Below are 16,020 nucleotides of genomic sequence, written 5' to 3' on the forward strand. Positions count from 1 at the left end.
TTGCCTCTTGCATTTGACCTTGCATCTTACACTTGTCCAGATTAAATTCCATCTGCCATTTCTCTGCCCACATTTCCAGCTGGTCTATATCCTGCTAAATCCCTTGACAGCCTTCCTAACAAAATACAACTCAAGTCAAATTTTTGTGTTGTCTGCAAACTTGCCAATCAGCCCTGAACATCACTGGTCACAGACCTCCAGTCAGAATAACACCCCTCCACTACCACCTCTGTCTCCTATGGCCAGGCCAATTTTGAATCCACTCACCAAGTCTCCATGGATCCCATGTTCCTTGATCAGCCTACCATGAGGGATCCTGTTGAAAGCTTAACTAAAGATGATCCAGCATTCACTGCAGGATCCTCATCAATTATCTTTGTCACCTCAAAAAAGACCTCAATCAAATTTGTGAAACATGACCTCCACTGCACAAGGCCAGGCTGACTATCCTTAATAAGTCTTTGCTTTTCCAAATTCAAGTAGATCCTATCCATAAGAATCTTCTCCAGTAATTTACCTATCGCTGATGTAAGACTCACTGGCTTATAATTTCCTTAAGCAAAGAAACGGCCTTGGAACAATACACAAAACACTCGAGGAACTTGGTGGGATAGGCGACATCTCTGGATGGAAATGGGCAGTTGATGTTTCAGGTTGAAACCCTTCATTTGGACTGAAGGATAGAGGGGGGATAACCAGTATAAAAAGGTGGAGAGAGGGCTACAGCAAGAGCAGGCAGCTGATAGGTGGATCCAGGTGACGGGAGTGATGAACAAATGAGGGAGGGAAGAGTGGGAATGGTGCCAGAAGCTGGGAGGTGATAGGTGGAAGTGACAAAGGGCTGAAGATAATGGAATGTGATAGCAGAGGAAGGTGGAGCATGGACTAAAGAGAAGGAGGTGGGGGAGGGGAATTGTGGGAGGAGTGTGTGGGTAATGGGCAGATGAAGCAGGTGGAGGAGAGAAAAGAGGGTGATGGGGTAGGGTTAATACAGGAGGAGAGGGAAATGGGACAGGGGAAGGCTGCCTGCAGCTAAAGAGCATACAAAGATCTCTGTCAAGGCCTCAGCAGTCTCCTCTCTTGTCTCTCTCAATAACCTAAGATAGATCCCATCAGCCCTGGGGAATTATCCACCTTAATGTTCTTAAAGAGCCCCAACAGCACCACATCCTTCATATCAAAATGACCCATTTATTATTACTGTGCATTAATTAATCCTCAGTCCATGCCAGTGTATTAGTCGCAATCCCCCGTGCTTTAATTTTGCTTCATAATCTCTTGTATAGCACCTTATTGAAGGCTTTAATAAAGTCCAAATGCAATGCATCCACAGGTTTCCTCTTATCTATTCTGCTAGTGAGAAACTAAAAAATAACCCTCAAGATTTGTCGAGCATTATTTCTCTGGGCCAAAATTATTATTACTATCTAAGTGCTTTGTTTGGATTTTCTTAATTACAGATTCTGTCATTTCCCTATTAGTAATATTAGGCTAGCTAATCTGTAGGCTCGCTCCTTGGATTTGCTGCCTTCCAATCTGAACCATTCTAGAAACTGTGGAATTTGGTAAGATTGCATTCACTGTCTCCGTTCCCATCTTTTTCAAAACCTTGGACTGTAGGTCATCTGGTACTGGTGATATATTGGCTTTCAGTCCCATTTATCCCAGGTTCAATTCTGGCCATTGTAAGGAGTTTGTATGTTCTCCCCGTGTCTGTGTGGGTTTCCTCCGGGTGTTCCGGTTTCCTCCCACATTCCAAAGACGTACAGGTTAGGAAGTTGTGGGCATGCTATGTTGGCGCCGGAAGCGTGGTGACACTTCCGGGCTGCCCCCGGAACACTATGCAAAAGATGCATTTCACTGTGTGTTTCGATGTACATGTGACTAATAAAGAAATCTTTTATAAAACAGAATTTCTTCCAGTTCTTTATTCACCTTGACCATTTGTTCTCCATGATTTTCAGGTGTTTTGTGACCTCTCTGACATTTACTTGTTGCCTAATATAATTTCTGCTGTTTCTGTCTGCAGGGATTTGCACTACTACGTTAAATTTTTTTTATATAGTTATATCAACACTTTCATTCTGTTTTTATGTTCCTTAAATGATGAATGTATTCTACTTCTTTCTTGTATTTTTTTAAATTCATTTCTCAAGATCAGGGCATCACCAGCAAAGCTGATATTTGTTGCCTACCCAAATAACTCTTGAAGATGGTGGGGAGTCATGATCTTGAAGTGCTGCAGTCCTTCTCGAATTGTATAGGGAGCTCTAGGGCTTAGACCACTGAAGAAAGAGCACCAATTTATTTTCAAGTCAGTGTAGTGTATTAACTGGCATGGAAATATGTAGGTAGTGGTGTTTCCATGATTATTTCTGTTCACTGACTAAAGCACCAAGAGGGAAATATTTATGCCCTAAAATGCACTGGCTAAAATGTTGGTGGAAGCAAATTCGTTAAAAAAAAAACTTGCTGAGGATTTTGGTTTGGGGAAGGGAATATTTATAGGGATATGGAGAAAAAATAAGGAATTGGAAAACCAGTACAGATTGAACAGCTCAGATGATCTGAAGATCGGTCTAAAAACAGGTCAAGTCCAGGGATGATGGCATCTGGATTCCATGGTTGAAGTCAGCACTAAAGGATTGATGAAATTGGATGGTTCTTGAAGGTTTATGGGGATTCACAAGCTACAAGATGTGTGGAAAATACAGTGAAGTCTACAGTGTGTTTTGAGTGCATTGGGATTTCAAATCAAATGAAGCAATAAATAAAAGAAATACAGATGTTTTACTGTAGGGAGAGCATAGTTTTAATGAACTACGTTTTGTTTCCACAGTGTGTAGCGGACTGCGTTCTCTACTATTATTTGACTAAGAAAAATGAGAACTACAAGAACCTTGTGAGGAGGAACTATGGTCGTCGCAGAGGCAGGAATACGGTAAGACAGCAGAATTCTACACTTCAAAATGTGGAGCGAGGGCAGGATAATTGAAAAGCTTTATACAGTGGATGGGTCAATAGAAAGCAGCTACAGAGGGAATTGCTTGCGTTAGATAACTTCTGGCATGTAAGTGTGCTCATCATTATAATGTCCAGCACCAGTTTTGTAACTGTCATATTCACTGTCGGTAGAGGTAGCTTAAGTTTCCCAATCACTGCCAAATGGAGGTAGTGCCAGTATCCATGGCACCAGTGTCTGGGGCGCGAGTGTCCCGCCTGCAGCATGACTTCCTGACTCTTATACTCACTGCCCTGACCAATGAATGCAAGCATGCCATATGCCGTCTTTACCATCCTATCTACTTGTGTTGCTGCTTTTGGGGAGCTATGGTCTTGGTCTTCAAGATCCCTCTGTACATCAGTGCTCCTAAGGGTCCTTCCATTTACTGTATGCTTTCCCTTTACATTTGACCTCCCAAAATGCAACAGCTCACACTTGCCCAGTTTGAACTCCATCTGCCATCTCTCCACCCATATCTTCAACTGTCCTATATCCTGCTGTATCCTTTGACAACCTTCACTATTCACAACTCCACCAATTTTTGTATCATCTGCAAACTTATGAATCAGTGCATCTACATTTTCATCCAAGTCATTTATATATGTTGCAAACAAGAGTTCCCTGCACTGATCCCTGTGGAACACCACTGGTCATAGACCTCCAGTCAGAATAACACCCCTCCGCCACTACCCTCTGTCCTATGGCCAAGCCAATTTTGAATCCAGTCTACCAAGTCACTGTGAATCCCATGCATCTTAATCTTCTGGGTCAGCTTACCGTGAGATACCTTGTCAAATGCCTTTCTAAAGTCCATGTAGACAACATCCATCGCCCTACCCTCATCAGTCATCTTCCTCATCTTCTCAAAGAACTCATTCAAGTTTGTAAGAGATGACCTGCCCTGCACAGAGTCGTTCTGACTATCCCTGATAAGCCCCTTCTTTTCCAAATGTGAATAAATCCTATCCCTAAGAATCCTCTCCAATGGCTTCCCTACCACTGACGTGAGACTCACTGGCCTATAATTTCCTGGATTATTCCTATTCCCCTTTAAACAAAGGATCAACATTGGCTACTCTCCAGACCTCTGGGACCTTGCCTGTGGCTAGAGAGGATACAAAGAACTCTGTTAAGGCCCCAACAATCTCCTCTCTTGCCTCTCAATATCCTGGGATATATCCCTTCAGGCCCTGGGGACATCCACATTAAAGTTCTTCAATAAACCCAACACCACTTGCTTCTTGATCTCAACATACCTTGGAATATTAACAGTTGCCACGCTGATCTCATTCCATGTCCTTGGTGAATACCAATACAAAGTACACATTTAGTACCTCGCACCTATCCTCTGACTCCAGGCAAAAATTCCCTCCTTTTTCCTTGAGTGGCTCTACTCTCTCTGTAGCTATCCTTTTGTTCTTAATGTATAAAATGTGTTTGGATTTTCCTTAATCCTACTTGCCAAGGACAACTCTTGGACCCTGTTGGCCTTCCTAATTCCCTGCTTGACTTCTTGCCTGCTTTCTTTATATTTTTAAGGAACTGTCTGATTTCAGTTTTCCAAACCTTCCTCCTTTTTGACTGAATTTACAACCTCTCTCGTCATCCAAGGTTCCTGAACTTTGCCATCCTTATGCTTCCTCCTTACTGGAATATGCCAGTTCTGAATTCTGATCAGTTGGTCTTTAAATTACTCCGGCATACCAGATGTGGGCCAGTAGTCAAAGTGATGCCTAAGAAATGCTCTATATACACAAATTTCATACTTGTGTATTCAATTCCTCTAGAAACAGATAATAAAATTCTGTTAGCTTTCCAATTACATACTGGACCTGCATCCTGGCCTTTGTGCTAATCATTCAAGAGAGGAGGTTGCTGAAGCCTTGACAGAGATCTTTGTATCCTTATTGTACATGAGTTATGTCCAGGCAGATGGGATTAGTTTGGATTGCCACCATGATCGACATAGACATTGTGGGCCGAAGGGCCTGTTCCTGTGCCGTACTGTTCTGTGTTCTATTCCTTGATCCAAATCGTTCATATAAGCTATTAAAAAGTAGACACACCAGTACCAATCCTGATGGCATGTCATTTGTATCTTGCCAGTAGAAATAAAACCCATTTATGTCAGACAATATACTATTTGTGCTGATATTTTACTGCCCACACCACTAACTTTTATTTTCCACATAACCTTTGATGCATCACTTTATCAGATGGCTTCTGGAAATGTGAAGTGCATTGACTAGTTCGCCTTTATGCAGTAGAGTCATACAGTTGTACAGCACAGAAACAGGCCCTTTGGACCAACATGTCCATGCCAACCACGATGCTCATCTACTCTGATCCTATTTGCCTGCATCTACTCCTTCCCTATCCAAGTACCGGTTCAAATGACTTGTTAATTTTGTAATTGTATCTGCCTCTACCATCTTCATGGCAGCTTGTTCCATATAACCACCACCTTCTGTGTGAAAACCTTGCCCCTCAGATCTCATAGAGGCATAGAGTAATACAGCACAGAAACAGTCCCTTTGGCCCAACTCATCCATGCTAACCAAGGTGCCCACTTAAGCTACAAACAATGAGCTGGAGGATCTGAGTGGGTCGAGTAGTATATGTGAGAGATTTCGACCCAAAATGTCATCAATTCCTTTCCTCCCACTGATGCTTCTCGACCTGCTGAGTTCCTCCAGCACGTTGTTGGTTGCTCCAGGTTCCAGTGTTTGCAGTTTCTTGTGTGCCCACCTAAGCTAATCTCATTTATCCACATTTGGCCCGTATCCCTCTAAACCCTTCCCATCCATGTACTTATCCAAATTTATTCACCTTAACGTGCTTTAAGGCCACCAGTATCTCCTCAGTAATTTGTATTTGGTCCAAGATATCACAGCTCATTTGCCTCAGTTCCTTAGCATCCATGATCTTCTACCAGGAAAAACTGATGAGAAATTTCTCCCCTTGGTCATGTGCCCTCTAATTTTAGATTCCCTGCCCTGGGAAAAAGACTCTTTAACTGTCTACCATATCTGTGCCTCTCATCGTATAAACCTCTAGCAAGTCGTCCCTCAGCCTCCTATGATCCGATGAGAACAAACACAGCCTATCCAATCTCTCCTCGTAACTAAAGCCCTCCATTGCAGGCATCATCCTGGCGAATGTCTTGTACCACACCCTTCCTGTAGTTTGACAACCAGAACTGGACACAATACTCCCAAGTGTGACCTAACCAATGTTTCGTATGGCTGGGAAGTGCCATCCTATCTTCCTCCCCACTGCCTCTCTCCTTCTCCGCTGTTCCCAACTGCCCATCATCCTTCCCTTATCTGGTTCCACTCATCACCTTCCTTTCTTATCATATTCCATAATCTGCAACCCTTTGTCTTCACTAATCACACCACCCCCCACCACCCACCCCCCCCCCCCCAACCCTCTGTCGCTATCTCCACCCCTCCCTCTCCCACCTGGCTTCATCGACCTGTCAACCCCTCCTCATCTGGATCCACCTATTACTTGCCAGCTCCTGCCACACCCCACTCCCCCTCACTGGCTATCTGTCCTTTACATCCTTAGTCCTGATGCAGGGTCTTGATCCAAAACATCGACCATCCCTTTGTCTCCACAGATGCGGCCTGACCTGCGTTCCTCCCACAGCTTGTTTTTTTACTCCAGATCCCAGCACCTGAAGAATCTTGCACCTCCATCCCAACTCTTGTACTCAATACCTCAGCCTATGAACAATAGCATGCCATATGCCACCCTCACTACCCTAACCACCTGTGTTAGTGAACTATGAGCTTGCACCCCAAGGTCTCTCTGTACATCAACCCTCCTAAGGTCTGGCCATTTATCACGTGTCCTGCCAGTATTTGACTTCCCAAAATGTAGTAACTCTGACTTGTCTGGATTAAGTTCCATCTGCCATTTTTACACCCAACTTTCTAGCTGATGTATGTCCTTTATATCCTTAGATAACCATTTTCGCTATCAATGATTCCACCAAATGTCATGTTATCAGCAAACTTGAAAATCAGACACCTGTGTTCTTATTCAAGTCACTTAGGTCCCAGCACTGATTCCTGCAGTACAGCACTGGTTACAGGTGATCTTCCAGTTACCAGTTCCATAGATCAATAGAGTTATGCAGCATGGAAACAGGCCCTTCAAGCCCAATCCAGCCTTGCCGACCAAGGTGTCAAGCTATGCTAATCCCATTTGACTAAAGTTTGGCCCACATCCCTCTAAACAGTTCCTATCCATAAAAAAATGTTTTTTTTAAATGTCATAATTGTACCCACTGCCTTTCTTACTGCCTTTACAGTAAGAAAGGCAGTCTTCCACCACTACCCTCTGCCTCCTACCGCCAAGCCAATTTTGGATCCGGTTTGCCAACACTCCTTGTGCTTTTAAAAAAAACCTCAATCAGATTTGAGAGACAAGATCTCCCCTGCACAAAACCATGCTGACTCGCCCTATTGTTAGAGGGTTGTGGACACAGCCCAGCGCATTATGGATGCCAGTCTCCCCTCCTTGGACTCTGTCTTTACCACTCGTTGTCTTGGTGAAGCAGCCGGCATAATCAAAGAGCCCACCCACCCGGGACATCCTCTCTTCTCTGCTCTTCTATCGGGTAGAAGATACAGGAGCCTGATGGCACGTCCCACCAGACTTGAGGACAGCTTCTACCCCACAGTGATAAGACTATTGAACGGTTCCCTTATACAATGAGATGGACTATGACCTATGACCTCACGATCTACCTTGTTGTTACCTTGCATCTTATTGCACTGCACTTTCTCTGTAGCTGTGACACTTTACTCTGTACTGTTATTGTTTTTTTTTACCTGTACTACATCAATGCACCCTGTACTAACTTGGTGTAACTGCACTGTGTAATGAATTGACCTGTAAGATTGGTTTGTAAGACAAGTTTTTCGCTGTACCTCGGTACAAGTGGCAATAATATACCAATACCTATTCATTCCCTACCTTTCCAAGTGATTATAAATTCTTCCCTTCAAAACATTTTGCTGTTTTTTTTTACTGTTGCTGACTCTAAATCCTGGAGCTCCTTCACCAGCAATACAGCCAGAGCACCTTCAGAAGGTGTGCAGCAGATCAGAGAGGTGACTCGCCATTAGCTTTCCAACTGCAATTGGGGGTCAACAATAAATACTGGCCTGTGCAATCTTTACATCCTTTGAATCGTTATATAAAATATTAAAATAAGATTATAGAATTATGAGAGGCATAGATAAGGTGATTGCACTAAGTATTTTTCCCAGAATTGGGGAATAAAGAATTAGAGGACATAAGTTTAAGGCAAGAGGGGAAAGGTTTAATAGGAACCTGAGGGGAAAGTTTTTCCACACAGGGTGGTAGGTGTATGGAATGAGCTGCCAGAGGGAATGGTAGAAATGGGTGCAATTATGACATTTTTAAAAAAAAACTTTTTTATGGATAGGAAATGTTTAGAGGGATGTGGGCCAAATTTTAGTCAAATGGGATTAGCATAGATTGACATCTTGGTCGGCAAGGTTGGATTGGGCTTGAAGGGCCTGTTTCCATGCTGCATAACTCTATCGATCTATGAAACTGGTAACTGGAAGATCACTAGAGTTCCTGAAATGTTATCAGTGAACTGCTTGTGGATTTCAGGATTCCCTGAAATTGTAAACTGAATTGAACTGTTTTGCCAACCCCTTAAGCAGATACTTCATGAGCCTTTCTGCAAGGATCAGTATTTAGTTTGTGGTGTGCCTGAGTCTTGCTCCCCCTCCTTTTTGGTGGTTTAGTCCTGTGATCCATTGATTTATGTGATGTGTGACTTTAATGATGCAGGGTTCTGTGAGATTACCCTGTCTGACCCTGCAGATTAAAATGTTCGTGCAAGATAGAGACACTCCTCAGGCTAGTGTCTGCAGTGTGATGATGGACCTTTCTGAAAATGTGCAGTACATGTTAAACAGCTGATCAAAGGTGCTTAATGTTACTGCCTTGCCACAAAATTGTTGTGTTTGTTGTGGAGAAGTTAGATGTCAGTCTGACACACCTGGGTGGGTTGGGTGGACTGAAGGCCTTTCTAGTAAAGGACAAAGATTCAAGTATGTTGCTGACTTGGCCCCACAGACTTTCCACCTTGGCTGAAGGGTTGCTTCTTCAAGCAAATTATTGCTTTAGGTCCACATTAAGTCTTTTTAACGAGATGGGATGTTGCCTTAGCAAGATAATACAAGTGCATTGGGAGAGGGGAAGTGAGTAGAGTAAAAGATTAATCACATTCAGGCAACCTGATTCAAGCTGTGACTGCAAGCTTGTGTGTGCTAGGTATTAATCTTGCACTTCTTTGTTTTTCAACCCTCGTGTCTTGAACAGAAGCCTAATGCTATTTTGTGCCAATTTTGGTCTTTGTTGCAGGCTGTGAGGACTCAACAATTGGCTAACAGTTGATAGCAGAAATGGAATGGGTTGTGGGAAAGCCATATGGTTACAGGTTCTGTGCAGTTGGAGAGATGCAGTTTGTTAGTGAACTGCATAGCCTGGGTGTCCTGCTGCAATTAGTTGTAATAATAGCAAACCAAGTTCTGACTTCCATACATTCCTATCGGTGTTTTCAGGATTAGGTGTCTCCGATCATTCCAATAGCTCCTTTATTCATTCTGTATAAAAGAAATTGTAGGACAAACTACTTCATGTGCAGCATGTTGAGATTGGGTTCAGGCCTTGTGCATGTTAAAGTCATAGATAGAGTCATAGATTTGTATAGCACAACAATGGGCCTATTGGCCCACCATGTCCATGCTGACCATTTTAACCCATTAATACTAATCCCATTTGCCCATGTTAGGACCATATCCATCTATGCCTTGCCCCTTCAAGTGTCTGTCGAAATGCCTCTTGAAAGTAGTAACTGTATCTGATTCCATCATCTTTTCTGGCAGTGAATTCCGGATATCAACCACTCTTTGTGTAAAAACAAACATACCCATCAAATTTCCTTTTAAAACTCCTACCTCTACCTTAAACCTATGCCCTCTTGCTTTTGATATCCTACCATTGGGGGGGGGGGGGGGGGAGAGAGGTTATTGACCATCTATCCTATTCTGCATCTCATAATCTTGTATATCTCTATCAGGTCACTCCTCAGTCTATTTGCCTCAGGGAAAACAAGCCCAGCCTATCCATTCTCTCCCCATACCTGAAGTCCTCCAATCCAGGCAACATGAGTCTCCCTCTGCACTCTCTTCAGCATAATCATATCTTCCTTGTAACATGACGACCTGTATCGCGCACAATGCACCAAGTGCAGTATAACCAGTGTCCTGTAAAGTTACTACATTATGTCCCAACTCTTAAATTCTATGCCCTGACCTATGAAGGCAATCATGCCATGTGCCCTCACCACTGCCACCTGCGTTACCACTTTCGGGGAACAATGGACTTGAAACCCAAGGTGTCCCTGTTTGTCAACATTCCTTAGTGCCCAACCATTTACAGTGTATGTCCGACCCCTATTTATCTTCCCCAAATGCATCACCTCACACTTGTTGGGATTAAATTCCATCTGCCAACACTCTGCCCAACTTGCCAACTGATCTTCATCATGCTGCAGCCTTAGACAACCTTCCCCTCTATCCACAATGCCACCAATTTTTGTGTCATCCACAAACCTACTAATCATACCTTCTACGTTCACATTCCAAGTCGTTAGCATGTACCACAAATAGCAAACGTTCTAACATTGATCCCTGTGGTACACCTCTAGTCATCCAATCAGAAAATCATCTTTCTGCCACTATCCTCTGCATCCTATGACCAAGCCAATTTTGGATCCAATAAGCCAGCTCACCTTGGATACCATGTGCCTTAATCTTCTGGACTAGCCTACCATGGGGGACCTCGTCAAGTGCTATACTAAAGACCATATAAACAAAATCTACTTCCCTGCCTTCATCAGTCTCCTTAGTTACCTCCTGAACAAAAAAATTCAAATCAAATTAGAGAGGCAAGATATACTCAAAGCTAATAAAACTGTCCTTAAGCATTCCTGACCTTTCCAAATGAATATAAATCCTGTCTCCATTACTTTCCCTTTCACTGACATAGGGGCTCACCTGCCTGTAGTTTACCTGGTTTATCACTGCTGCACTTATTAAATCAAGAAGGACCATTTCCTTTGTACCTTGCCTAGCTAACAAAGATGCAGAAATCTGTGTCAGGGGTGCAGCTATCTCTGACCTTGTTTCCCATAACATTCTGGGATTGATCTGATCCAGTCCTGAGGATTTATCCACCTTTTGTGTCCAAGGCATCTAACACCTCCACTTTTTAAAATATTTTCATGGTCCATCATTGTATCCCTCCCTGAATTCTCAATTTTCCACGTCATTCTTGGTGAATACAGATGAGAAGTATTTATTTAACATCTCTTCCACATCCCCTGGCTCCACACACAAATTACCCCATTGATCCCTAAGGGGACCCACTCTTTCCCCAGCTACCCTCTTGTGCTAATACAAGTAGAATGACTCCAGATTCTCCTTGATCTTACCTGCCAAGGATATTTCATGACCTCTTTCTGTCCTCCTAATTTTCCCCCTTGAGTACTTTCCTATAACCTCTATATTCCTCAAGGGACTCACTTGATTGTAGTTGCCAATACCCTTCACATGCTTTCTTTATTTTCTCTGATAACCTTTGTCATCCAAGGTTCCCTAATCTGGCCATCTTTTCCTTTTGTCCTTAACAGAACATGCTTTAACCATAGAACAATACAGCACAATACAGGCCCTTCGGCCCACCATGTTGTGCCGACCTTTAGACCACGCCGAAGACTATCTAACCCCTTCCTCCCACATATACCCCTATTTTAAATTCCTCCATATGCTTATCTAACAATTTCTTGAACTCGACCAACATATCAGCCTCCACCACCACCCCAGGCAGCGCATTCCATGCACCAACCACTCTGGGTGAAAAACCTCCCTCTGACATCACCCTTAAACTTCCCACCCAATACTTTAAAGCCATGCCCTCTTGTATTGAGCATTGGTGCCCTGGGAAAGAAGCGCTGCCTGTCCACTCTATCTATTCCTCTTAATATTTTGTATACCTCTATCATGTCTCCCCTCATCATCCTCCTCTCCAATGAGTAAAGCCCTAGCTCCTTTAGTCTCTCCTCATAATCCATAGTCTCTAATCCAGGCAGCATCCTGATAAATCTCCTCTGCACCCTTTCCAATGCTTCCACATCCTTCCTTTAATGAGGTGACCATTATGGACACAGTACTCTAAGTGTGGTCTAACCAGAGTTTTGTAAAGCTGCATCATTACTTCGCGGCTCTTAAACTTGATCCCACGACTTATGAAAGCTAACATCCCATGAGCTTTCTTAACGACCCTATCCACCTGTGTGGCAACTTTCAGTGATCTGTGGATATGAACCCCCAGATCACTCTGCTCCTCTATGCTGCCCAGAATCTTGCCATTTACCTTGTATTCCACCTTGGAGTTTGTCCTTCCAAAGTGTACCACCTCACACTTCTCCGGATTGAACTCCATCTGCCACTTGTCAGTCCAGCTCTGCATCCTATCAATATCCCTCTGTAAGCTTCGACAGCCCTCCACACTATCCACAGCACCACCAATCTTTGTGTCATCTGCAAACTTGTTAACCCACCCTTCTACCCCCTCATCTAAATCATTAATAAATATCACAAGAAGTAGAGGTCCCAGGACCAATCCCTGTGGGACACCACTAATCACAGCCGTCCAATCTGAATGCACTCCCTCCACCACAACCCTCTGCTTTCTACAGGCAAGCCAATTCTAAATCCACATGGCCAAGCCTCCCTGGATCCCTTGGCCTCTGACTTTCTGAAGAGGCCTACCATGCAGAACCTTGTCAAATGCCTTGGTAAAATCCATGTAGACCACATCTACTGCACTACCCTCATCAACCTGCCTGGTCACCTCCTCAAAGAACCTTATCAGGCTAGTGAGGCAAGATCTTCCCTTCACAAATCCATGCTGGCTGTCCCTAATCAGTCCATGATTCTTAAATGATCATAGATCCTATCTCTTAGAATCCTTTGCAACAGCTTGCCCACCACAGACGTAAGGTTTACTGGTCTGTAATTCCCTGGACTATCCCCACTAACTTTTTTGAATAAGGGGTCAACATTTGCCACCCTCCAATCCTCCGGTGCCATCCCTGTGGACAACGAGGACTCAAAGATCCTAGCCAATGGTTCAGCAATCTCCTCCCTCACCTCATGAAGCAGCCTGGGGAATATTTTGTCAGGCCCTGGGGACTTATCTGTCCTAATATTTTCTAACAACTCCAACACATCCTCTCTCTTGATATCTACATACTCTAGAACATTACCCTTACCAACACTGTCCTCAGCGTCATCAAGACCCCTCTCCTTGGTGAATACTGGAGAAGTATTCATTAAGAACCTCACCCACTTCCACAGCTTCCAGGCACATCTTCCCACCTTTGTCTTTAATTGGACCCACCTTTACTCTAGCCATCCTTCTGCTCTTCACATACGAGTATAAAGCCATGGGATTCTTCGTAACTCTACTCGCCAAAGCCTTTTCATGTCCCCTTCTCGCTCTCCTCAGCCTCTTCTTAAGTTCCCTCCTTGCTACACTATATTCCTCATGAGCCCTATCTGATCCTTGCTGCTTACACCTCATGTATGCTGCTGCCTTCTTCCTAACTAGTTGTTCCACTTCTCTTGTCACCCATGGTTCCTTCACCCTGCCATTCCTTCTCTGCCTCACTGGGACAAAATTATCCCTAACATCCTGCAAGAGATCCCGGAATATTGACCAAATCTCTATAGTACATTTCCCCTCAAAAATGTCACCCCAATTTACACTCTCAAGTTCTCGCCTTATAACCCCATAATCTGCCTTTCCCCAATTAAATATTTTCCCATCCTCTTTGCTCCTATCCCTGTCCATGACAATGCTAAAGGTTATGGAGCAGTGGTCGCTGTCCCCCAAATGCTCACCCACCGATAGATCTGTCACCTGACCTGGTTCATTATCTAATACTAGATCTAATATGGCATTCCCTCTAGTCGGCCTGTCAACATACTGTGACGGGAATCCATCCTGTACACACTTAACAAACTCCGCCCCGTCTAAACCTTTGGCACTAAACAGGTGCCAATCGATATTTGGGAAGTTGAAGTCTCCCACTATAATAACCCAGTTATTTTCGCATCTTTCCAAAATCTGCCTCCCAATCTGCTCCTCAGTATCCCTACTGCTACCAGGGGGCCTATAGAGTACTCCCAGTAGAGTAACTGCTCCTTTCTTGTTCCTAACTTCCACCCATATTGACTCTAGAGAGAATCCTTCTACATTATCCACCCTTTCTGCAGCAGTAATAGTGTCCCTGACCAGTATCGCCACCCCTCCTCCTCTTCTTCCCCCACCCCCCCCATCCCTTCTAAAACACTGAAAACCAGGAATATTCAATAACCATTCCTGCCCTGATGTCAGCCATGTCTCTGTGATAGCCACAATATCGTAGTCCCATGTACTTATCCAAGCTCTCAGTTCATCTGCCTTATTCCTGATGCTTCTCGCATTCAAGTAAATGCATTTTAGCCCATCCACCTTACTACTTTTGTAGCCTGTACTCTGCTTCTCCTTCCTCAAAGGCTCTCTACCTGTCAGATCTGACTTTTCCCCATCCCCTTCTTCCTCTGACCTACTCCTCCGGTTCCCATCCCCTGGCAAACTAGTTTAAACCCTCCCGAGCCACCCTAGCAAACCTGGCTGCAAGGATATTGGCCTCCCTCCGGTTCAGGTGTAACCCTTCCTCTCTATACAGGTCCCATCTTCCCCAGAAGAGATCCCAATGATCCAAAAATCTAAAACCTTACCCCCTGCACCAACTCCTCAGCCACGCATTCATCTGCCATCTCCTTCTGTTCTTACCTTCACTATCACGTGACACTGGCAGCAATCCTGAGATTGCTACCCTTGAGGTCCTGTTCTTCAGCCTTCTGCCTAGCTCCCTAAACTCACTTTTCAGGTCCTCACCCCTCTTCCTACCTATGTCGTTGGTACCAACATGTACCACAACTTCTTGCTGTTCTCCCTCCCACTCAAGAATCATGTGGACCCGATCAGATACATCTCGGACCTTGGCACCTGGGAGGCAACATACCATCCAGGGTTGTTGCTCACGTCCACAGAACCTCCTGTCTGTTTCCCTGACTATTGAGTCCCCTATCACTACTGCCTTCCTCTTCTCCCTTCCCTTCTGAGCAGCAGGACCAGTCCCAGTGCCAGAGCCCTGGCTACTGCTGCTTGATCGCTGCAGGTCAAACCCCTCAACAGCTTCCAAAGTGGAAAACCTGTTATTGAGGGGGAACACCTCAACTTTTCCTCAACTCTTCCCACTGAAATGGTAGTTGATTACTGCTGCACAGGATATTAGAAGTAAAAAGTAAAATGGCAGATGTTGGAAATATGAAACAAATAAAGAAAATGCTGCAATGTCGGGCTGCAAGTGTGGAACAAGAAACAGTTAACGTTTCAGGCCAAATTCATTTTGTCAGGATATTAAATAATTTGTTGGGTTTAACTCAGTCCCACATTGGCCTTACCACATGCTGCAATTGCTCCCAAAAGTGCATTTCAAATTTGCAGAGAGATTTGAGATCTCCATGTTTACAATGCAATTCTAATTTCCAGTAGTCCCTAGTAACACCTTGCTGCATGTTCTTGAAACTTTTTTCTTCCTGTATCCTTTCACGGCTTCCTGTGACAGTCAGGAAGAGTAAACTTGCATGTGTCCAGTTTATAAAAAAAAAATGGTATTATGAAGAAAGTATTTTGTTTGGAATTGAACTATTTAAAATATTGCTGGTCATTATTTGGCTCAAAGAGAACATGAACTTTATTTTCAGCAAAAAAATACCAAGGGCATTGAAGAGCAAGAGAATGTCATCATAGAGTTATAGTTATACAGCATCGAAACAGACCCA

The 16,020-nt window shown here is 43.8% G+C and overlaps 1 protein-coding gene across 11 annotated transcripts in view; it reads left to right on the forward strand.

Annotated features, from left to right (window-relative positions):
* Positions 1-16,020, forward strand: part of ncor1 (nuclear receptor corepressor 1) — a 288,134-nt gene that overhangs the window by 110,406 nt on the left and 161,708 nt on the right. For all 11 annotated transcript variants that reach the window (XM_052035511.1, XM_052035515.1, XM_052035517.1 and 8 more), the window contains exon 14: positions 2,840-2,941. In XM_052035511.1, coding sequence (XP_051891471.1) covers positions 2,840-2,941 — 102 coding nt within the window. The remainder of the gene's footprint in view (positions 1-2,839; positions 2,942-16,020) is intronic.

Source organism: Pristis pectinata, chromosome 21, assembly GCF_009764475.1.
Source record: "Pristis pectinata isolate sPriPec2 chromosome 21, sPriPec2.1.pri, whole genome shotgun sequence".
Taxonomy (NCBI): domain Eukaryota; kingdom Metazoa; phylum Chordata; class Chondrichthyes; order Rhinopristiformes; family Pristidae; genus Pristis; species Pristis pectinata.